Raw genomic sequence first — 24,245 nt, forward strand, 5'->3', positions numbered from 1 at the left:
CATCCAGTTATAAAATGTTGAAACTGGGTAGCTGTAATTGTTCATCCACGTGAATGCGTATTAATTTCGTGACTAGGCGCGCGGAAAAAAAACTAAAAGAAGCAAGAATCTGTTACAGACGTGGTTAAGTCACAAACAGATGGAGAAGTTTAAGCTCAATACACTATACTAACTAATTCATTTTGGTTTTATTCGATTTCTTTTTTCTTTCTTTAAGTCTTATTTGCTACGATTTTGTGTCAAGTTCAACATTGGAAGATTTCCTTTGCGAGAAAGGAACTGTTCTTAACTTCGATGCAGTGTGTGCTATTGCCTATGACGTCATCAGCGCCATAGAACGACTACAGGATCTTGGGATACTCCATAACAACATTTCAACAAGCAATATTCTGATTGGTCAGTGCCCAAGAGTAAGTAAACTGATTTGCTATTTCATGTTTTGTGTTTTTCCCCTCAATTTTTTTTGTCGGTGTACTTTTTAAAATTTCTCTCGGCAGTATGTAACTGCGTTTAGATTATGAGGCGTTTCAAAGTAAGATCTTTGGCATATCCTTATTTCTTTCATTTTTGGACAAAAGAATTTATATTTTATCCCGTGCCATAGTGACGAATATAAAAATTCGCGGTGACCGTGATCTTGACTTGTACAGATATACACCGACTAACTTTGCTTGGCTTGGATTCAGTGGGAAGTGAAATGATTCTCGGGGTGAGAGTTTCTCGCCAATATTAGTGGCAATGTTCAACTCATTCGTCACTTAATAAGCTTATTTGACCTTACCGACAATTTTAGTTCGTGAAGCACTGATTCAAAAGTGTTGTGCATAGACAAAGACGTAGTTTATTTTACTTGGTCGCACAGTTAGCTATGGTAACGGTGCGTCCCATGAACCTGATAGGCAGAGTCTATAGGACGCACCGGTTAGTTTACAGGTGCGCCAAGAAAACAAAATAACAAAGTAAAACTGTGTATTTGGGAACAAACATAAAATTAAACTAAGTAAGATTACATAACTACTATGACATAGAGGGCCTAGAAGAAAAAACGTGTCCCGTCAAGCGGGAAATATTTCAACTATATTCCTCGCATTTTTTTCCTCTTTTTCTAAACACAACCTATTCTTACTCGAACAATACCTTCTCTGTAGCTTCCCCCTATAAGAGCAGTCTTGGGTGGATTTTCTCGAGCGTCCAATTTGAAGAAAGCCGGTGCCCATGGCAACGGGTCGGTCGATGAACAGAGTAACTATAGCAACGATATTGAGCAATTTGGACAGTTGTTAGCTACCTTATTAGAAAACTGCCATGGCTCCAGTGAATACAACAAGGTAAATAAATGTCACTGTTTGTAGTTCAGAAAAGGATGATGCATTACTGTACGTGTCATTAGTCTCTAGTCTCACAGGATATCTAAAGATACCTACCTTGCTTGTTTCATTGCCAAGTGTTGGGTGTAGATTGCGAAACCTTTTCTAACATCTATATATAACCCTTTCGATTCCACAGAGAGGAATTGCATTAAACAAAGTTTAGTTGTGCCTCATCTCCAAAGGTGTTGGTATTCTACAGAGTCCAACAAAATCACGAAGTTTTGAAGGTCTTCTCCGCAATTGCTATGCAATGATGGAAATAGGCAATGGGCTATATTTAAACGCTTTGTCATTTTTCATTTCTTATTTCACGTTTTGAAAGATACTGTTACGTTAATTCGACGAAACGCTTCTACTACTACCATCACGCGTGTTTGTCTTAAATCAAACACAGATTCAAAAAATAGCCATATCTTGACCAAGAAAGAATCGATGCATGCAATTAAACTTCGGAGAGATTTAAATCCATGTTAAAGTTTTTGTGATGAGAACCCAAGATTGAAGTATAACATTTCGGGTGCTCTGTAAGACAAAGTCAAATCTAAGCTCCTGGTACGAGGAAATTCTCTCATTGTGTTGAGTTTTTTCAAAATGAATCCCGTATCCTTTAGCTATTGATTAGCCCTTAAAAAAAACTGTCAAAGTATGAGCACAACGACTGTTTTGTCAGTGGCTACGATTGTCTTGATTTTTACACATTAAATATTTTTGGCTAATTTTAAGTTGATTTTTCCTCAGGTGCATGAAGTTATGAACCTTTGTTTTGAAGAGAATGTAGAAAAACACCACGGAGTGTCATACATTCGACGTTTACTGGAAGAAGCTTGGTGTACTGACGGAATGTGGGATACATACCTTTGAATAGAACTGACTGGAATTATCACTTTCGGATTATTAAATACAAGACCAGAAGTGATGCTTTTATGTCCCTTTTAATGTTACGGAGAATTTTGTTCCTAGTTCCTACTTACACTTCATTTTCAAGCTAACACAGTTTATAAACTGTATCTACATCTGGAACATCGCTGAGTTATATAAAGTTAAAGAATACTTAAGAGTAAATGTCAGTAAAAATCAAAGATTATCGGAAAAATCGCGGACACGGCCAAAAATCGATTTGGCTCATTTTTTGCTTGTAGGTAGCCTTATATAGTAAACAAACGGAAATGGGGTTAGATGTTTGAAATATGCACTTTAACGGGAATAAACCGTTAAAAACTTTCGGCGGGTCAATTGCTCAAATTTCACCAAGCGCGATCCTGAAATTAGGCACTTTTCGGGCAGTTGTCATACGAACAAAAATGTAACAGAAGGACTTTTCTAGCTATAGAAATATAGAGTTGGACTTGCTTAATCAAGACAAAGTGATAGTTTTTGTCTCGTGTTATTCCTGTAGGAGCTACGTTTCTGTTAAGAGACGACATCTTCGGCCTTTTGAAATTAAGGCAAAGGTGGCCTAGAATAGCTTGGCAAATAATACATGTGGTAGTGTCTCAAAGTTTACAATAACACTACCAAGAAGCCTTGAAAGATAGTTCTTTACGATTTGGGTTTTATTTCTTTGGGACCTTTGACAGTCAAAAGATGACCACCGGCCGTAATTCGGTTAAATACTATGACGCCATAATGAGATGCATAATAACAAAATTAAACGCGTTGTACACAAATAACTGTTTTGGTCAGTTATATCTTCACTGGCCGTTGAAATGACTAGAAACATATTAAAATGTCTATAACTACACTTGATTTTCATATACTGTGACAGGAGAAACAAATTTCGACTTTTCCTACCCTGTGAATCGCCCTGTGAATTCTGCATAATTCTGCACACAACAGGTTGAACATTTGAATTGCACACAACAGGTTAAATTTGCCACACAGCCGTTAGTTTACGTTTGCTTCGCATCCAGTGAACATGAATTCGAGCATTTGCATCCCTTCTGCGCCTTCTGCACTCGCCAGTTTCGAATATACTGAAAATCGTCAACACAAATTGGAGGAGATGCCACCAGCAGCGGCGAGCTCGAGTGACTGAAATGCGATATGTAGAACTCTGCTGTCACGCAACGCCCTCTTAAAAATTATATACGCACCGCCTTTTATAATCAGCGGATCAGTTATTCGTGAAACGTACAGGGCTCAGTTACTTGGAAGTGCAGGTACACTCCTGGACTAATTGTGTGAGTCGTGCGATGTGTGGCTTTTTCCTCTTCTGAGGTGAAATGTCAGAAATATCCAGCCCAAGGTCGATGCACATGTCTCTTAGCCTATCCACTCTTAAAGTTGTGAGTGTACGTTTTTGTACAAGTTCGCAGATGTTAAGATCGAAAGATACAATCGGATGCTAAATAGCCACATCTCTCATCACATTCGCACACACAGCAGATAGATGACTCTCAGCTTCGGCGGAAATTTCGTCCTCGTCGGCACCCTCCACGGCCACTTCTGAGACTCCACTGGCTTTTGCTTCGTTACCGGCGGCTGTAACTTCTAATCGCTTCTTTGCTGAAAGACGGCTAAAGAAGCCACTAATCTGCTGCGACTTGAGGACTTCATCAGGTTGAAATCGGCGTTCCACCGCTTGGTCTCTTGCTAAGCTCATTGCTTTCGAACTTCCTGTGGATCGCTTTTCCGTCCACTTTGCTCCCCTTTTTGAAATTGGTCAGTTAAGAATTCGGTCTGTTTCTTTGTAAAACGCACTTTTTTCTTAATTGTCTTCAGGGCCCAACCCATTGGAAGAGACAGCAAGGCGTCACTCTTTGCTTGGCCAGTAACTTGAACGCTTGGAATTTGACTGCATCCCTCCGTCAGCTTGGAAGAATATTCTCTTTTAGCTCTATCGTAGAGAGTTTCCTGTTCGAGCATCATTTGGTGTTTTCCAGTATCTAGGTGTGTCTGGAGGTTTGCAAAGCGACTGTATGCTTTTACACATCCATCCTCTGGACACGGGAAAAGCATGTCGTCTGGCTTATTTTGACCAATACTGCTTCGATCTTGGTTTTCGTTTTCAGTTGAGAAATCTGCTTTGACAGAGCTTTTCTTGATATGTCGGTGTCTCACAATCTTGAACGGCGGTGCGCCACTTACATTCTGCGATGGGGATTCTAGGATATCCAATTTTTCGGGCTGCTTCATGACTCCTTCGAACTTTGCCCATGGCACTACTTTACCAGAACCCACATTGAATGCTCTCCACACTCGTACGCCAGTTTCATCGTACTCAAAATTGTTGAGTAAGCTTATGCCATCCCACTCCTGTGGTTCCTTGGCCAGATTCAATGGCTGTTTTGAGCTGTAAAGCGTTGATGACATCATTGCCTTCGTTTACGTACCTTCCAACGTCTCCTTTGATTGTTGCTGCTTTGCGATCACATACCCCCTTTCCACCTTGAGGGTCCGAGAAGTCGTTTCTTACAACAGCCACTCCTACGGCATCGCCGGCCAGCTTAGCTGAGATGATTGAATTTCCGCTGTGATAACAGCCAGCGTTATCTTGTTTGTAATAAGCCATTTCCAGGTCTGGAATTTCCTTTTTCAGGGTAGTGAGGCAGTCAAGCATTATCGAAGCCACAGTCACACTGTCTTGGGCGCAGCTTTGAAATACGTGAACAAGTGTTTGCGACTCAAAGTGCTCAGAACCCTCTGATCGTCTTATGGCAACGCTAATGTGCCATGGCAATCCTCGCTTCGCAAACCAGTCTGACTGTGCCTCTCGATATTTTCGGGGCATATATTTCATTGCCCAGTCCTGGACTAACAGCACCGATCGGCTGTCGAGTTTGGCTAAAACTGAATGCTTCGCCTCAGCTTGGTGGACTGAACGTAGCTGATGGGCTTTCCAGCTAGTGATATCATCCCTTGCCTGTTTGATAGTATGCAGCATGTCAGCTTGATCTTCTGCTGACGAGAGCGCAATTGAACACTCATCTTCTATGGTACGCATGACGTCCTCTAACTCATAACACTGCACGCATGACTCATTGTGGAGGTGGTCGCAGGAGCCCCGAAATTCTGCATTGCTTGGATCACTTAGCGCATAAATTCGACAATGATCGGGAACCTCTGAGGCCTCCACTGCATGTACCTAAAAAAAAGTAAAATGACAACGGCGTGATTCAGTGCATATTTGCAAAGCAACGCATGCGCATCGACATTTCAGAAAGATTACTTAACCGATTCTCAGCGTTGTATACATGTGTGTAAGCGTATTACAGTGAATTGCAACCTCTTGTTTCATGAATTAAGCATAAAAAAGACTTGGAGAGAAAGAAAAAGGTAGCCGTGTATCATAGTAAGAAGTCTACTACATCACTTCCGCAAAGGCAACGCATAATAATAAAATATGCACCCACCTTGTAGTCGCCCTTTAGGTACTGCTTCGACAAACGAAGTTGCTGCTTAATTTCCCTCGCCCATTGCTGAGTCTTGCCACAGTCAACAAGCTTGTCTACGAGTTTCTCTAAATAATCAAGTGCTTCCGGTCCTTGTGCTGAAAAGTTATCAATTCCTTGCAGAGACTTGCGAACAGATGAAGAACACACGGCCAAAACTCTCTGTAGGGTTCTCTTACTCATAGGCTCAAAGTTGGTCTCACAGCAGTATTGTTGATACTGCTGGACAATGCGCTCTGGTATCATTGTTCTGATCACATTGGGTGTTTTTATGATCTCACCAGTTGACAATATCAGAAGTTTTTCCCCAAAAGGAACATCTTGAATTACGTGTGGACTCGTCATGAAAGAAACAAAATGGTCTAATATTACAGGTTCAATTCTCATTCTCTTTTTCTCCTGGTTTGGAAGAGGAGCAGCTCTTCCATGTAACAGCCTGTGGCGTCGGGCAATGTTGTAGCGATAGCTAGTAACGGTTGGAATAAACTCTCTCATCTCCTTAAGGGATAACTTATCTGCCATCAAAGAGAGTATTTGTCGTCTGGTGCTCCAATGTTGCGCGTTCAAGTAGCTCTCAGCAAATACACTAAGAAGCTCCGTCTCTTTTTCACTTCTACCTTCGACCACAACCTGACACTCTCTGCTTACAGCATGACGATCACAAAGCTCCGTCCACAGTTCTTGCGAATTTTCAGGTGCCAGAACATCAAGCATTGCAGATATACATTGTTGAGCTTTCCGTAGGTATCTGCGTTTAGTACGCTCGTGCGCTGTATTCCACGGCACTGATAACGTGTGACGTACTGGACTGACGTCTCGAAGCTGTAAGAAGCGATTAAGCTGCTCCTGGGACTCGTTGTCTAGACTGGAGCCTTCATCACTCTCTTCGGAATCTTCTTGCGGAAAAAAAGGCTCTGCCGTCTGGATGTAGAACCTCCTGGCAGAGATTCATCACCAACAGTTACAGGACAAGTAATGGCAGGAATATCAAAGTCACTCGCTTGTTCATCAACCTGACAAAAAAGTGAACACATTGCTTTGGATGGCTTCGAAATGAGATCAACCGTGTGCAAGCGCGGGGTGTCGTGTATAAAAGCGCAAGTCGCATGCGCGCTGGAAAGTAATAGTCGATAATTAATTTAATTGACTGGTAATCTATCCTGATATCTTCATCCAGTTACTACTCAGTATTATTTTCCATTTGGAACATTTAGAAAAAAAGTTGAGAAGCCATATATTAATTTAAAACCTTTATTATTTGGCTATATTTTGGGATGTGATTGGCTGTCCGGGCAGGACACGCTTTTCCAATTCTTGTGCCATGCATGTCTTGCCCAGTCGTTGACGGGCGGCCATGGCGGCGTTTTGATGTTATCCTCGACACGCCCTTCTCCCGCGTGGGTTGAACCCCTGAAAAGGGCGGAGAAGGGAGAATTCAGAGAACGCGTTAAGGTTTTTCACTTTCATTAACTATATTGGATAGAAATTTTTCATAAACACTTTGAAGAAACTCACCAAGCTTAGACCACATAAACCTTTTGTGATGTTTTCCACACCTCCTGTGGCACCCAAGTCCTGCGATTCTAAATGATTTTTTGTTTTTGCCAGGGACTGTCGACATCGTACACAAATTCCTTTAATATTTGGAGAGAAAGGATTAATTTATTCTTTTCTACTTTACACATCCCCCTTGAACAAATAACTCTGAATGTGGCAAAAGAACAAACCTAGCCCAGGAAAAAAGCCCCACAAACCTCAAATTGATTACGCAATCTGTATTTTACCTTGTCACAAGTCAGTCTTTTACGTTCCTTTCCTTTTTTCCGAGCATTGTTGGAAGGAATTCTAATATCTGTAAAATATTTCAATTCGAGTGTTCCCCTTTTGATTAAGTCTTGAAGAAGGTGAAAATGTTGAGTAAATGCCCGTGTTTGAACAAGGTTCCGACGTAAAAGTATTTGCAAAAATCCTGAAAACTCGTGAGAAATAAAAATAATTTTGCTGTTAAACTTGGCGTTATTTTACGCGGCAGTGAAGTGATTTGAAGTAAGGATATGAAGTCTGTGATTCCCGCCAAGTACCCTGCGTGAAATGAGAAGCTATACGGATGTTTATCCTTGCATAAAGTGAGAATAAACATTGTAATCGCTTACCTGATCCGACGGGTACGAGGTTTTTCGTAAGCTCAAAAATTTGTATTGAGTGCTGCAAACTAATTCCCCTTTCTGCTGCGGGTACTTTTTCAGATTCCTTTTTGTGACCGGAGACATCCTGAGGCACAGAACATAATCTACTAGCTCTTCTCCATCCGATTCCAAGGCTTGATCGATGCAACGGGCAAACAGTCATTTCCCAAAAATGGACGGGCTTCACGAAAATCCCGCTTCTTGCTAAGATAAGTTCTATCTCTGTCTCAACACCTGAAAACTGTAAAAAACGCTTGTGGCTTCTGATATCCTTGCTGCACGATGACAGCGATACTGTCTGAGTGGACGGATGCCTTGCGCGTTCCTCTGCACCACAAACGCCACCAACAATATCAAGGAAAGAGCAAGACATTTTTTTCTGCTGGAGTTTAAGCAACCGTTATCTTTATTACTTTCACCGACGATTATTACGCTTTTGCTTTTTGTTTACTTTCGTTAACTGGTTACATTTGTTTCCCGTGGGAAAATTGAATCGTTATTTTCGTTCCATAAAGTTTTCACTGTACGTTTTAAATTTGTGACATTTTGTAAAGTCTGTTTCTTTGCTGTATCTTTTTTGTTCATGACGGCAATATATTTGTTTAGATTTTATTCGTGAGGCAGAATGTACTGTTAGTTGATCTCGTTACGTGACAGATTATCACATGTCACGCAGTCGACACGCAGACAGGAACCTGTGCAACTCGCTAGCGGTGCCTGGCATGTTGTACAGGATCTTTCGTGTGTGGGACGTCAAAAAAGCCGAAATTAGGATCAAAGTAGACTAAACGAAACTGGCTGGCGACACGCTATAGAAAATGACGACAACAAGTAACTTTTAAAGTTTACTCATCACCGGCTCAGTGGCTTCAATGAGTGCGCCGGTCGGCCCCCTTTACACCAACTTGCAGAGGACAGTATTTCGAAAGTATCTTCCAAGCAGCATAATAAGGGCCTATAAAAGATTTCTAAGGTAAGGAACTATTGATGTCAAAGCAAACATAACAAACTAAGTGCGGCTGCGACTCAAACAATGCTTTGCTTGTGTCACTGCAATGTTGATGTTGTTCATTTGAATATGGCGCCATTTGCAATTTTACCGAAGTTTGGTTGGTTGGTATATTGAAACAGTAGAAGATACCAGAAAAATGAAACGATGAATTTGAAGACCTACCTCATAAGCCCTCGTGATAGTATTGCTGGAAATTTTGAGACACTACCACATGCATTTTTGCCACAATATATTAGGCCGGGTTTGACGTGAACTAAAAATGGCGAAGACGTCCTCTGGTAATTAACCCGTGGTTTCATCAGGAAGGACACGATACAAAAAATATCAGTATATCTTGGTAAAGGAAGGCCAACTGTATATATTTATAACTAGAGAATTCCTGCTGTCGCATTTTAGTTCATCTAAGGACGGCCTGAAAACTACATAATTTCGAGCTCGCACGCACTCATTTTCGATCATGCAATTCATAACGGTTTATTCCCATCAAAATGAATATTTACACAAACTAACCTCATTTCACTTTAGCTAGTACCTATAGCTACCTGTAGACAAAAAATGGAACGAAACGAATTTTTGACCATGTCCGCGATTTTTTAATTTTTCTTTGATTTTTAGAGACATCCACTCTTAATTATCTCTTTCTCTTAAACATAAGTAAGTAACTCTTAAAATATGAGTTGTTGTGTAGTTTTTTATACGGTTGATGCTAATAAATGCTGTCTCTCGCACAAAAAGAACCGTAATTGAAAACAAATTTCGAATTCTTACTCAGTCATCTTACTAAAGTTCGTGACTCTTACTTTGACTTAGGTTGAAATAAAATTAACTGCGTTCAATAATCACTACTCATTTTGTCAAACGGAATTTCTATGTGCCATAAAAAGTTAAATATGAGCCATTATGTTCACTTTTATATTTCCTCCTTATATCCGTATAAAAGGTACATACTTCGAGTTGAAAGTACTTTAGATGTAGCCAGAATTGAAACTGTTTCTCCTTTCACTTTTTAGCATGTCTGGTACATATTTACGTACAATGATTTTTAGTCGTGGATCCGCGAAGCGTAGAAAAGACTATGAGTATGGGGCAAAATATGCAAATGTTCACTCACTCAGATGTAAACTTTTGGCCGATAACATGGAGAGCCTGGGTACGAGTTTCTCAAAGACCTTTAAAGTTGAGCGCGGCCATTTTGGTTCATGTGTTTCGCTTTTGTAAATATGAAGTATTTTGCCTAGGGCTTTGCTCACACGTAGATGAAAGCTGAGAGAGGTATTTATGACTGTGATCATGTATTGGTCACCACAGCGCAGCCGGCGAGGTCAAAGAATTGTTACAAGTCAAAGTCAGGAAGTGAGATCGTGTTTACCAGACGTGGCTCATAGTTTTTTTTTCTTGGTTAGAGAATTTGTTGGTTTTCCTCTCGCTTTCCCTCCTTCTAGAGTCCAAGGCAAGCCTAAGGTAGGCTGTTTTTGTATTGTATTTTTTTTATGTACACATTGAAATTCTGGCGGTGCTCGTATCTTAAATTCGAAACCCGTGATTTAATTATTTTGTATTTTAAAATAAGCTTACTTCAAGCAAAAAATTCAGATTGCTTAATTTTTTAATTTTTTTTGTTTTTCACACTACATTTCTTCTGTATTCTACGCAGTTCGACCAGAGTGAGCATTTTTTCATGAATGGTATACATGTCAACATCGACGATCGAGTAAACATGCTCTAAAATTTGACTGATGGATAGACAAATTAGCATCCAAGAGACTATCTACTTTTTGTGAGAGAGATTTACTGTCCAATCATGTCAAACACAGCCGTGTCAAACAGGCATAGTGGCTGGTGATGGATGTATAACCTTATTTTTGTTCTAGAGACGAGATACGTAAACAACTGGAATCAAAACTTGAAATAGATATTAATTGTACCTGTCAACAACCGGTTTGAATATCTCTGCTTTGCTAGTGAAATGAACACAAACAATTGCCAATTACTAAATTGCCTGCGGCTCGTGGTTCCACAGCCACTTTGACAATGTCATGACGCAATTTATCATCAATAAGAGGACAGACGCATAAAAAACTGACGTCAATTTGTTAAATTGATAACAGATGACGTCAAAATGTGCACACGAGGCGATAGTCGATAGCCCATAGCCGAGTGTGCCACTGATGTTCTTAACACATTTTGACGTCTTCTGTGATCTATTACTGAACAGACGCATTGCAACATGGAATCTATTTGTTTTATATAATGAAATAGAAAAAAATGTTAATGCCTTCATATATGCGTCTTCCTCCAATTGATCATAAGTAAGAACAAATCAAAATGAGAGAATAATTCGACATACTATATAATTTCCAATATAACTCAGCTGAGTGGTACTAATTTTTGATTCCACCATTAAAGTTCAAAGCACTAACAACAAACGAAGTCTACTATCATAGGGCTGCATTAATCTGATGAGCAAGTTCAGAGATATCCGTTATCAAACCTTTTCTTTTAAATTACATTTAAATGATTTATCTATACAATGTTTATCCTGATACTTAATGTCCCTTTTTGTGACTACATGGATTCAGATTCTTCTCTACTAACTATGATGGATTCGGACCAAAGATAACGGAAACAATTTTTTGCCGTTTACAGTCGCGTATCTTCTCTCCCAGTACCCGAATTGGTCTTCGCTTTACACAAGAGAGAGCGATACATTTGTTTGACTCTCGATGTAAACACAAATGCTAGCGCCACGTACAGTCCCTGAAGTGTGGTGAATATGATAAATGGGTATTCAAAATAATGAGAAACCAGAACCTTTAAAAATCCGAATATCCAAGTAAAGCCCATCAAGATGAAGATCTTTAAAAACACCACAGCAGTTTTACGTTTCACCGTTTCATGTGTCGCTCTCTGCGCCACCTTGCTTGTTTTCCTGATGGCGTTTGCAGTCAAGACGAAAAATACCGTATTAAATGAAATGGAAAGAGCAACTGGTAATACAAAGGAAAACAAATTTGCAATTGAATTGTTTATCCAACACCCCTTTATACCCCCATAGTGAAAGCCAACCGCGTTGGACTGGTCAAGAGCAATACACATGACGACAATTACAAAGGCAGGAAGCCAACCCACTGCAATTCTTCGCGATGAAATGGAACGTTGCTTCCCTCCGCTTGAATTTCTGTGTTTGATGCGGGTTTTAGAGAATGCCTTCCAAGTTTCTAAGGCGATGATTGACATCCACACAAAAGAAACTAGGAAAAAATAGTGCAACAAAATGGCAATAATTGTGCATGGAACTTTGGCTTCAACATAGCCTGTTGCAAGATAAACCAAATCAACTAGTAAATGTGACAAAGAGAGATTCATGAGATTAATTCCAGGTACAGTACGAAGTTCTTTAAATAATGAATAAGTTAACAAGACTAAAACAAAGCTTACAATGGACAGGGAAAGTCCAACATAGGTAATAACCACTAAGGCAAAGTCACCATCTGTTTTACTCTGATGATCAATGCTTCCATTTACTTCGTAACTTGAAGAAAACTGTGCACAAACCCAGATGGTATCATTGTTCATGAGAAACCTTTCTAGTTCGAAGATTTCACGGGAATCTTTTCGATAAAGTGAGCCGTTTGGTAACATAATGTATTCGCTCTCGTTTAACCCAACTAAAACCCCAGAACAGTTTAATCGCGGCTGTTTGCAGACTGTAAGGTTACCGATAGGAACTAAGGATCCGTTTAACCATTCCGTTTCGTCCGTGTAATAGTCCGCTTCTTGAAATATTTCTCCTGTTTTCCAAACTCGTACTGCGTTTCCTTCAGACTTAGTATATTCATTTGGCGTGAAAGTTTGAACTTTAGCACAGTGAAAGGGTTTCACGGTAATTTTAAAGAAAGTAAAGTTTGCATAGTTTAGAATAATTGAAAGAGAACTCATGGCAGTTTGGAGAGATTGGGTAGAGACGTTCGTCTGTTTCGTGGGGTTAATGTTGATGTTGAACACTACAGTGGAGACGGGACCCGAAGGATTTCCGATAGAGATGTTAGAAATCAGAGACTTGTTCATCTTTAACTCTTTCGCCATTGCTTCCTTAAAGTTTACTTTAGTTATCAGAGGCCACCAAGGTGACAAGGCCTCGACATTGGAACGCATCCAAACACTGACGATGAAGGTTTTCTCGCGGACAGTGGCGACGTCAGAGGGTGCAATGCCGGGACGGCACACTTCAAGATGAAAATCATAAACATAGCGATGACGGCAAGTTACCTTCAGTCCACGGACTTTTGACGTTTCCCTCCAGCGATGATCCTGATCAGAAAAGTCAAGATCCATGACAAGAGAGAAGGGCTTTGCGAGTGTCCCATCTTTTCCAATAGTAGATGGTCCTGGGCCACATCTCAGTTCAGTCGTTTTTAAATGACTACAAAGAGCGCAGTATGGATTGAAAAATGTCGTTTTATCTGAACCACCTGTCTGGTATGCAAGTCTCAAAGATCCGTTAAGACATTTTTGTTGCACGTTTGGATGAAGGGAATTGTCATTACAATTAAGATTAGGTCGGACCCTATGACAGTACCTGCGTGTCGCTTGCACTGGAGGACGCCATAAAGGACGGTCACAGAAAGCGGAAACGAAGCTCAATATTTCTTTTCGTTCGTACTCTTTTGGTACTGGGACGTCACAGTCGAGTTCAAAATTATAAAATGTCAGATCAGTAAGATTTAAGCCATGACATTGCGCACAGTAACGATTTTTAAACGTTTTCCCTTCCCCGTCGATAACAGGCACGTTATCTTTTAGATTGTCGTACGAAGGAAATAAATCTCTACCGCAACGTTCCTTAATATCAACCTGAGTCCACTTTCTTGGACACGAGGAAATCATCCATATGCCAGCAGCTTTGGCGAAGGAGCCATGTCTAGAGATACACTCCCACAGGCCATTGTCATCCGGGTTGTTTGTATCTACTTCTGATATCCCGGACAAGGAACAATATTGGTCAAAGTCCGCGCAGCAGTCTTTGAAAAAAACACAGTTGCGGTCACAGAAACACTGAAGTCTTTCTTCTGTTCCTCCCAGTTCTCTTTTTTGCGTGCACCGCCGTCTGCAGGAAAACCAGTAACTTTGGCAGTGCATGGTGATGTTTACGTCTTCATCACTCATCGCTGGTGTGGGCGACTGTACGGGAATGGGTGATGTAATGTTATCCAGCAAATTTGATGGCGGAGGAGCGAGTGATGGAGTAGACAGAAGTGGCACCGTTGGTGTGGACGATTGTATAAGAATGGTTGTCGTCATCATATCCGCACTGTTATCCGCCGAGGATCGTGATAAAATAGAATTGTCTTTCAGTGGAGTTGGGTTGATATTTCGTCGCATCCTTTTGACCTTACTACCTAGAATTAACATTTAAACAGAAGCATTTTAACTTTAGAAAAAGGAAACATTTTCTCTGTTCCTGCTACGTTAATTAGCAACACGAATTAATGGTAGTTTGGGAGAATGAGAAATGCAATGGGTAACGAAACCACGAGAGTGTATTGCGACACCCTTTCGTAGTTTTCCCAAGCTTTCACGAATGTTTCAGATACCCAGTAGAACACCGACCAAATATTTTCCTTTTATTTTAGAGGCGTTTTACTATACTTTGTTAGGCCCATGACCAGTACTGATTCTCGCTCGAGAAACAAAAGTTGTTTGAGTTTCAATCAGATCTCGTAAAAGGTCGTGTCAAAATCCAACTGCCCGAGACAGAACCCAAAACAAAAATAGCGCTTACTGAACAGGAACTGCTTTTGATCTCTCTTCTTGAGCCCCTTAGCTTTGCTAGAATCCGAAATGCAGCCTTCTATAACTTGTGTTCTGCCGTCCATTGGAGCCGAACACAAGCTAACTTTTCTAATGCAGTTGTCAATCGAGTGTCGAAAAATAAACAGTTCACTATGGCAATCATAAAACGAATCATAGCACAATGGACCAAACTGTTAATAATGAACGGTGCCAGGCGCGGAAAAATGCGTCTGGCAAGATCACGGCTGAGAGTCCTGTGGGAGTTAAACAGAAACTAGGATTTTCCTAGCTTTCGTTGGGAAAATTTGTATTTGGGTCACTGGGACTGGGAGTCACAAACAAAGGTATGGTAATGAGACTGAGCTGACATTTGATTGGGAAATGGGATTTGGGAAAAATTTAGGCTTGAAAATGGTATTTTACCCCCCCCCCCCCCCCCCCCCTTCAGGATCTTCCCAATTGGGTTTGGTTTTTCACCTAATTCGCTGATTAGGTGGTGCAAAATCTTCAAATCAATGATGAACTGCAAACCCGACATCTGGATTATTTTCATCGCTCGTTATATAAGCACGTCTTCGATTGTAATTTGATTTTGGAAATTGCGCAAATTAAGTTCAATTCTTGATCGATTACTGTGCTCGCGACCACACGGAAAGGTAATCAACAAACTAATCTTTTGTAAAGAAATCCGGGAGTCAACTAAACTGTGGAAACGTGTAACTGAGCGATGATTTATCTCTAGTTCTCACACACCGCTGGGGGCCATGCGAAGCCGAACCACGCAGCCTGGCCTTTATTAACATAACAACATAGCTGCCTTACAAAAAGGTGGCTAGAGAATAAATTCACTGCAACTTAAGGTTACAGTATACCTTCGGGTCGGCAATTTTCTTCAAATTTGGATTTTTGAGTCAAAATAGAGGTCGAAGAATAATCTCTAATTTCTGAAAAAAATTTTTGAAAAAGGCTAAATATTGGCGGAGAAATGGCGGTTTTACGTTTTCACCAGAAGTAAAAGTTTACCTCTTGATTGACAGCCCTATGGCGCATATGTAATCAACCGAGACGATTTTCGCGGGAATTACCTATATGGATGTCACGAATTGACTACTCAGTTGATCAGCATTGTTGTTCCGACTACCCAGCATTTTTGATATTAGGCGTGTCTCTATTAAGTTATAAGTAAACATAGACCACGTTTAAACCATGGACCGGTTCGAAAAAGCGAAAACAGCGAAGAACGAATGAAAATACATCAATGAGTGAAGAAGCGAAAGTTCGCCACGCGGATGAAGCTATAGTTATCGTATAAGGCGGGCAAATATTCGTGGTGAGAGAAAAGAAAGGTTCTGTAAAAATTTCGGAACTTGACAGCAATAACAGGGATGCTGACAGAGACTCTTCTGATGAGTCCGATATCGACGAATCGTCGGACTCATTGAGACCATTTGAAATATTATCCATGCACAGTTGCCCACACACAGTTGCTCTCCGCGCTGTCTTTTGTTTGTTTCCTTCGCTCAGCCACTCTAGCGTTCGTATCCTTTTTAGTCTTCCCCATTTTGCCAGACCAGCTTCAAGAAAAACCGAGCTACAGAAAAATTATCTCTCTGCCTTCGGTTCCTTGAGCGCATTGCGAAACACAAGAGTTTTTTAGAGATTCGCGCGTAAATTTCACCAGGCGGTTAACGGCAGTAAACTTTCCCTGCACTGATTGGCTTAGTTACCTGAGAACCCAGTTGAAGGCGTTTGTGGGCGGAGTTTGTTCGCGAAGCAGAAAATTTTTCTTAGCGCTGTTTTCTCGAATAAATTTTTTCACTTGAAGCAGACACTTTAAAGAGTTATAACTCAAAGGGAATTTGTTCAATTTCTCTTAAATTTGGACAGTGGCTAGTTTAACATATAAACTACAAAAGCGTGTCTGGGAATTGTTAATTTCGAAATACTTTTTCTTCAAGAGCGATTTTTGTACGATCACTCCACATTTTTTTAATCCTATTTCGAAAATGTTCTGTAACTTTTTACTGCAATCGAATATGCCAAAACGCAGACACGTTTTTTAAGCGCTTTGAGCCCTGAAACCGAGGAAAAAATTAAATTGACGAAAAACGAAATTCGCTTTGACTTGTAGCTTTCGAAAGGTGATTCGGGCGCTCGCATTTAGTGGTCGTGAAAAATTCCACAATTCATTTTCTTTCAAAATTGTTGGTGTAGTTTGATAGCCAGCTCCATAAGCTTTAATTTGATATAGGGGTTTAGGTATCTACAGCTTAAACTGCACGCGCTACATCGCTTGCGCGCGAGACACCCCTGAAGGTATACTGTAACCTTAATACGTTCTTAAAATACTTCACGGGTGGGTGGGTGGGGCATGTCAGGCAATGGTGGATGGCAAAACAAAAACTGAACCTTGCACAAGCCACGTGACCTGAAACCCCCCACAAACGTGTACTCAGACTCCCAGCCGTATGTGAGAAAAACGTTTTCCGCTTCATTCGTTCCTCATCCAGCGGAAAATCACACTTTTGACAAATATACTCCATCTCATTCGCCTTGCTTTTAAGGCTGGCGAAAAATGCATAAAAATTTGAAAAAGAAAACTTTCAATTATTTCTAAATTTTGCTGATCACCATTTGATTACCAAGACAAAGAGTTTACCAAGGAATAATATACCGGTAATGAGCATATGGAGCTGCACAGACTACAACTGTTATTGGTGAAACTTTATAGATAATGTACATAAAAACAAAACATGTTGCATTGAATTAATTGGAACCCATAGTCCTAAGGACCCTCTGAGAACAGCAAGTTTTAATTGTGCCATAACTGCGGTTAGGACATGGTCACGAGATGCAGTGACAACAACATTGAAGTGACATTAGCATACACTAATTGGGACTTTCCTTCTCAATGTGATTTCTTATCAAAACAGTGTTAATGTTTCGTTCAGCAAATTGACTTCTGTTTCGAGACGAAGAAGACGTAATGTATTTAAGAAAGCTGATAGTATAAACCGTTGAGATACTGTCAGTGGAAACCTCCAAGGGAAACGAAAATTGTTTCGAGAAATTGAGAGTTCATGATATCCGGGATACTAATAGAGCGGAACAAGTTCAAGGTAAAGGATTTCAGTTCGAACTCAAAATCACTTATATTGAACGCTGTGTTAGGCTATCCAGAGTGCTTTCAACGTTGAAGGTTGAGTTTAGGCTGCGCTATAAAACTTTCATCTGTTCGGTCATTCGTGCTAAGGGAACTTGAGTCTTCTAAAATTTATTAGGGGCTTTTTTTGTCTGTTTCCCGAAAACCTTAGCAGCTGTTGCCTTTCTGAAAATAATACCTAACTCAGCCAAAGTCCAAAACGGCATTTTTATCAATCCGAAAACAACAGACATTAAATTTCTCATATCACGAAAGTTTGGGGTGACAATTCTCTTTAAAAAAGCGCGGAGTGGATTAAAGGCCTTCCGTGCAGATAATTGACCACAACGTGAAACCAGGCTCTGGGAATCATGTTGGCACTACGGACTGAAATCAAATTTTAATTTGTTTCTTTTTTATTCAAAAGAAAAGTGGTGGGAGGTATTTAAAACTAAATCGAAAACAAGGAAAATGAATTTCTCTTACCCGCGTCTGGAGAATGGAAATCTTTCTTCCAAACATTGACTTCAGATGTTTTAAGCCTGCTACGCTTGGTCACATCGTTTTGATCCTTATCTTCCAAGTTTGGTAGACAAGTGGGATACTGAATTTGTAGTCCGAGCTGTTTCAAAACAGATTTTTGGTCGTTTATATAACTCCTTCCTTGCTCAACCTCGCTTGTTTGCTTCGGAGTGGAAGAACAGCAGATATACGCCAGAAGGAAAACTGTGAAGCATTTGAGCACCATGCCAAAGAAGGCGCGCTGGCAAGATCTCTTCATCCTACTCCACATTGTCGAAATCAAATGTCAGTCGCCGCACTCTTTGAAGCCTCGTTATATATACACCGAGTGGCCTCCGGAAATAAAGAGGCAGGTTGAGGCGGATGGAAAAATAATAAATCGAGTAATTTAATCTCATACCAAAATCTATCTTCCAATGTATATTCCATTAGGATAATTTTGAACTCCCAACAACATGATTAAACCATTAAAAAAAAAAATTAAAAAAAAACTCTTATCGAGGTTTTTATTTGATTATACAATAGACGTATGTGACTCTAGTAGTTTCAGTGATCTTGCAAGTATGACTTCTGGGATTAATGCAGCTGACATATGTTTGGCAGCGAGACACTTCAACCAAAGGACGCATACGATCCAGAAGCGCCATTAAGTTGATTTTGACAACAACAAAAAAAATAGTGATATGACATTAAAACTGAGTCAATTTTGAGAATCTTATTTCAAGGATGCTAGTGATAGTATTACTTCTGATATTTGATGTTTTGCTCAGTGAAACGTGTACACATTGTAGCAAATTACTTGAATGCTCACTTGCTGAATTTATTCCTCATCTTTTGTTAAACGGATCTTTTTGTTCAATTGCTTCTGGAGTCAATTCTTTGCTGAAAAGTTAGTTTAGTGACCTGAAAAGATACGACCTAAAAGGTATAAAAAAAACTGTCTAAAACAACAAAATACCACTGTTCCAGAAAACATCTGATAACATCTTATTGTCGAAACATTTTAAAAGATCTCTTCCTGCTGCCCAGATTAATATATAATTTTGGCCTCAGGGCTGTCATCCTTTCTCAAGCGAAAGATGACAAACCTCGTGGTTTGTATTCAGTATTACTTAATTATACTTTATGTTGAATGCGTCAATCAGTCTTGGAGGTGCCAAAATGGACTGAGTAACCTTATCTTAGAAAGCTTACCTTCATTTAAATTCCATTAGCTTGACTTAGAAATATCGCTTACATGTGCCCAATATTGTAAATAAACATCTTTATTGATAATGACAGGTCCTTTTTGAGGGCGTATGTATTATAAATGCATAAGCCCTCTAAGTCAGGACAAATCTTGTGGCTATGTATACGGGATGAAACGTGACAAACCCCTGGTAACATATTCTACCTTATGGGTAGACTGGGTACTACTAATTTCGAGTGATTCTTCGATGGCGGCCATTGCCAGCGTTCTGCAGCCTCTGATAGGTGTATCGTTTCAATCGTGTCGTCTGCGCCCTTATTCTCTTGAGTAATTCTTGTACAACTTACAGTTGCGAGTTGGCAGTCATTATTTGTTTTGTTCCTCAAGTTCTTTGTATAACTACGAACTACGTCTTGATATCTTTCTCTACAATTCAAATATATATGTTCTTTCATATTTTCACTTGAAAGGCGAGTTGTGTTGTCGTGTTGCGGCTGCGGTTGCGGTTGCTTGGGTGGAGGGGGAAAGAAGATTTGTCCATCCATGCCCCTTTTGGCTTTCCTGGGTTTCTTTTGAGTTCTACAGTTTTGAACTGTTATTTTGATATTTCAGTTAATTGTGAGGCCAGTTAGGCAGAGCTGAAATTGCCGAACTTTGTGTGACGTAGCCCCTTTAACAGTGACAACTTTCTTCCTTCGCTGTTGCTAACACTGCTGCTAGTACTCCTTCACAGTTCACGAGGAACATTTTCTGCACTAATTCTACGCTGTCTTTTATGCCTCGTGTCAAATCATCAAGTAACGCATCTACGTTGCACTTGAAATATTTATTAACATTTCTCAAGAAAAACGTTAACATGCCCTTTAAATAAATAACTAAATTACAATATTTAGAGAGGAAGCCACATCAGCCTTTTACTAAATCATGATTGTAATATTGAAAACTCTATTCCTCTCTACTGAAATATTCCTCTCTAAATATTGTAATATTGAAAACCAGTTAAAACTGCATGGTTTTCATGCTGGTACTCTATCCAGGTCGAATAGGCAATTTTCCGAGTTGCCTTTTGCCTCTGTGTCAAAACGAGTTCAATGCGAAACCATTCATATGGAAATGTGTTCCGCCTACATGTTAGTTTTCATACAAATCAAACTCATTTCCCTATGAGAGGTTTTGCACGAAGACTCGTTTTGAAACGGAGGCACAAGGTGACTCGGAAATGGCCTATTGGAATTTGGAAATGTTTGCTTTTGTGGAAGCAATGTGAGTAACAAGAGAGAAATCCTCCGAGCAAGGCGAGAACCAACAACAAACTCAACCCACATATGGCACCGGGCCGGAATCGAAACCAGGCCACATTGGTGGGATTCGAGCGTTCTCACCACTGCGCCATCTCTGCTTCCCAAAGTATCGCTGCCAAGAATTCTATTTAAATGAGAAGTAGACCTCTTCACGAAGCTTCTTGAAAGCAATCCTTCCGGAGGGAGAGATTCTGTCCTCGTTGACAGGCGGCAAACGCACTGAGTACAGCGAGGAGGAAGGATCGTGAATTACCAAGGTAGGGGACAATGTATCACGGCTGCTACGTCCTTTACCAGCTTTACTCGGCGGATGGAAATGGTGAATCAGCACTACTGGAGAGCCTCCCAGCCGGCCATGTTGTGGACAGGGTGCTAACTCGGGATGGAATTCATACATCCTTCTGTTTATACGGTCCCAAATCTGTAGTGATGAAGGTGGTTTAGGTAATCACTCGATGAAAGACAACGAAGAGGAAGGTAGAATTCCATTGTCGGACTGGAAGTAATCTGCAACATGTATGATGAGATCTAAAATATGTCACTTTATATGCACACTCTGTTGTTCTACCATTTTGGGTTTTGTAATATTGTTTCGCAATGCTTATGGGACCTATTGTAGTTTATTTTAATGGAACAGTTCCCACACCCTCCTTCCCAAAACATGGCCAAACTGTGTATTCGTGCATTCGTGCTTTAGCGCCGCTGATCAATAGAACAGATAAATGAACTCAAAACGTTTAATTCTTAGTCTCCTATGTATCCAATGCTAATTACATGTAATTTGCCACTTGATCTTAATCTAATTGATGCGACAAAAACTCCCCCAGAAATGCTACACTAGCCCTTGAAATTTCTTGTGTAGACAAGTTTTCGGGTGCAGGCATCAATACCATATGATTTGGCCAATTCTTGTAAGGAGATTAACAGAAACAGAGGGTGATTTACAACGGGCTTAAGAAATAAAAAATCAGAAGTGTTAGCCATGAACACGAGGGAGTAAAATTGCTTTTTTTTATCAAAAATATATCTTGTCGTGATGAATAAAGGAATCTTAAGGAATCAAGTAAATGATTTCAAGAAATAGTAGATTACGATTTCCTCTAAGGTTGGCATGTAGTTCGCAGTTTCAGGATTTCTGTCCCAAGTGAATTCGTACAATCAGTTAGAGATATTTTTCGTTTTTCTGAAGTCAATGATCAGTGTTTTTTTTTCGCATAAAACGAATCTCTGGCTTACCTCGGTTTAATCCACAACCTATTTCCTCGACTTGCCTCACTGGAGTTGACATCGGAAAATAGAAATGGCATATGAAAGCACAAACGATTTCTGTCCAAGATTTGGTCCCAGATGATGTCGTTTTTGACGTCAATACTTCGTCATATCTCTGACCAATTTCTCCAATCGCCGTATTGCCAAGTTACTAATTATCATATTTTTCAATTGTACGTGGGTCAGGGTTTTTTGACGTCACAAGGTGACTTCAATCTTCTTTTGTTTGTTTTTTTCTGATAGGGCTGTTCGCCATTTCTGCAAAATTGTTTTCATATATTATCACCACCAATGATCAAGAATACCTGCCCTAATCTATTAATTTTCAAGAATCGAAAATTTAGCCTACATGTACAAAAAAATCAGATTTATGAAAGGTCAATTTGTAATAACAAGACTTAGGAGTTCACTCATATTCAGCATCATCCGGGAATCTTCCATTAACGTCACTCTCCAGGATGTCAAAGCTCACGTGAAAATGAGTGGGTGTATCCTTAAGCTGTTCCCAAGAGAGGCACGGGACAATGTCAGATGGCAGACATGGTGGGTGTGGCCAGCGAGGAGAAATAAGACAATCCAGCACAGCCACGATGGTTTTCTTCAGTTGTGGATGAGAAAGAAAACGTATAAGAAACAGTGAAAACATTTACTTTAAGGCAACATGTAGGGGTCGTAAAATATCGAAGCGTGTGGGAACTTAGACTTTCAATTTATAGATACGGACATGATGTTAACCAATCAAAGGAGTAAACTGTTTAGCGACAACTGCATGAGGTAAATTTTTAAGGTACCAGTGTGTTTATGCGAGGAGGATGGGTCATTATGTTTTCCCTCTGCAGGATAGTGTTAAACACGTCAATTCAGTTCGTTCGTTCGTTCTTTCGTTCATTCATTCATGCTACCAAAACGAACCATTACAGATATTTTTCAAGATCAATTCAGTAACTATTCAGTTAGTCCATAACCACTTTCTTAAATTCTTCCGTCATTTTTACCAAGCTTAGCGGAGCTGCTCTTTGTTGTGTCGTCCTGAACAAGTTTCTAACTCTAGGAATATGATGTTACGGCAATCAGAGAAATGCTGGACGAGAAATTATTATCGCGTTCAGTTAACTTACTTTTGTATGCTAGTAACTGAAGGAACGTGATCCGAGAAATAAAGCGAGTTTTAAAAATAACACTGAGTTAAGAACCTAAAAATCAACAGAATTTGATACGCACAGAATTTACTCCGAAAGGGCTATTGTAATCAATCCATCAATGAAATCTTTTTGTTCTCGCGCGCGATTGGTCTAAAATACGTCACAAAACTGGGGAATATCTCATGTTATTAAATTCTCAACCTCAAAAAGTACATTTCTAGCTATCTAATTAGTTCACTGAATCATTGTCATCAGCCATTACACCAGTGTTTCCCCGTATATGGAAAATGAGTGCTGCAAGTGTCACTTAAGGTTGGTTCTCATATAATTGCCCGATCGTTTCGATCGCCGCGATCGTTTGCAACCGCCGAGACGATCGAATGATACCTCTTTTGTTCATGGAACAGTCGTTAAAATATCCCCAAGTTCTAAAAATTCGCATTTTACGTTCCCAACTTTTAAGTTAAAATTGCTTAACTGAATAGTGAACAATTATTCCATGAGCCCACGAGGTTTAGAATTTACGATGCTAAATTTAACAGATTAGCAATATTTTTTGGAAGCCAACAGAATTAATTTGACGTTCAACAGCTTGGAAAAGAGGTCTTCCAAAAGGGGTGAACTTTTGCAAGGACATTTTGCGAGCCTATTTCATATAAAACATGGCAACTTCCACTTGGCTTGAATATTTGTCATTGGACATATCTGTACTGTTCCTCGAAGGTCACAATTCGCTTCTCGGAAACAGATCATGTTTGAGGACAAATATCGTTGCACATTTTGTCCTCTTTTATTGAAAAGCGTTATGATACTAAACATAAATGTACTAACCTTCTGTGATCTATTCTCCTTATAAAGAAAGCAGCCACGTCATCTTGTCCGTGTCTTATTGCAGTCTCCACCGGAAGTTCGCTCTGATCGTTTGTAG

At 40.0% G+C, this 24,245-nt stretch overlaps 3 protein-coding genes and 1 pseudogene across 4 annotated transcripts in view; 1 reads left to right on the forward strand and 3 right to left on the reverse strand.

Moving 5' to 3' along the window:
• Positions 1-3,111, forward strand: part of LOC110053724 (uncharacterized) — a 35,198-nt gene extending 32,087 nt beyond the window's left edge. For both annotated transcript variants that reach the window (XM_089295072.1, XM_089295073.1), the window contains 3 exons: positions 218-410; positions 1,149-1,328; positions 2,109-3,111. In XM_089295072.1, the coding sequence (XP_089151198.1) occupies positions 218-410; positions 1,149-1,328; positions 2,109-2,231 (496 nt within the window). In that variant the 3' untranslated portion in view covers positions 2,232-3,111. The remainder of the gene's footprint in view (positions 1-217; positions 411-1,148; positions 1,329-2,108) is intronic.
• On the reverse strand, positions 2,286-5,333 carry LOC149108504 (uncharacterized; annotated as a pseudogene).
• A 215-nt stretch (positions 5,334-5,548) lies between these two features.
• LOC149108505 (uncharacterized) lies at positions 5,549-6,994 on the reverse strand. The gene has a single exon (XM_089295087.1). The coding sequence runs from the start codon at positions 6,473-6,475 to the stop codon at positions 5,657-5,659; it is 819 nt and encodes a 272-aa protein (XP_089151213.1). The 5' UTR covers positions 6,476-6,994; the 3' UTR covers positions 5,549-5,656.
• A 3,553-nt stretch (positions 6,995-10,547) lies between these two features.
• Positions 10,548-18,710, reverse strand: LOC149108506 (uncharacterized). The gene is made up of 2 exons (XM_020759994.2): positions 18,381-18,710; positions 10,548-14,358 (listed from the first exon to the last, which is right to left on the reverse strand). The coding sequence occupies exons 1-2, from the start codon at positions 18,685-18,687 to the stop codon at positions 11,600-11,602; spliced, it is 3,066 nt and encodes a 1,021-aa protein (XP_020615653.2). The 5' UTR covers positions 18,688-18,710; the 3' UTR covers positions 10,548-11,599.
• Positions 18,711-24,245: the final 5,535 nt, after the last annotated feature.

This window comes from Orbicella faveolata, unplaced genomic scaffold (assembly GCF_042242905.1).
Source record: "Orbicella faveolata isolate gen_17 unplaced genomic scaffold, um_ofav_v1 contig_26, whole genome shotgun sequence".
Classification (NCBI taxonomy): Eukaryota; Metazoa; Cnidaria; class Anthozoa; order Scleractinia; family Merulinidae; genus Orbicella; species Orbicella faveolata.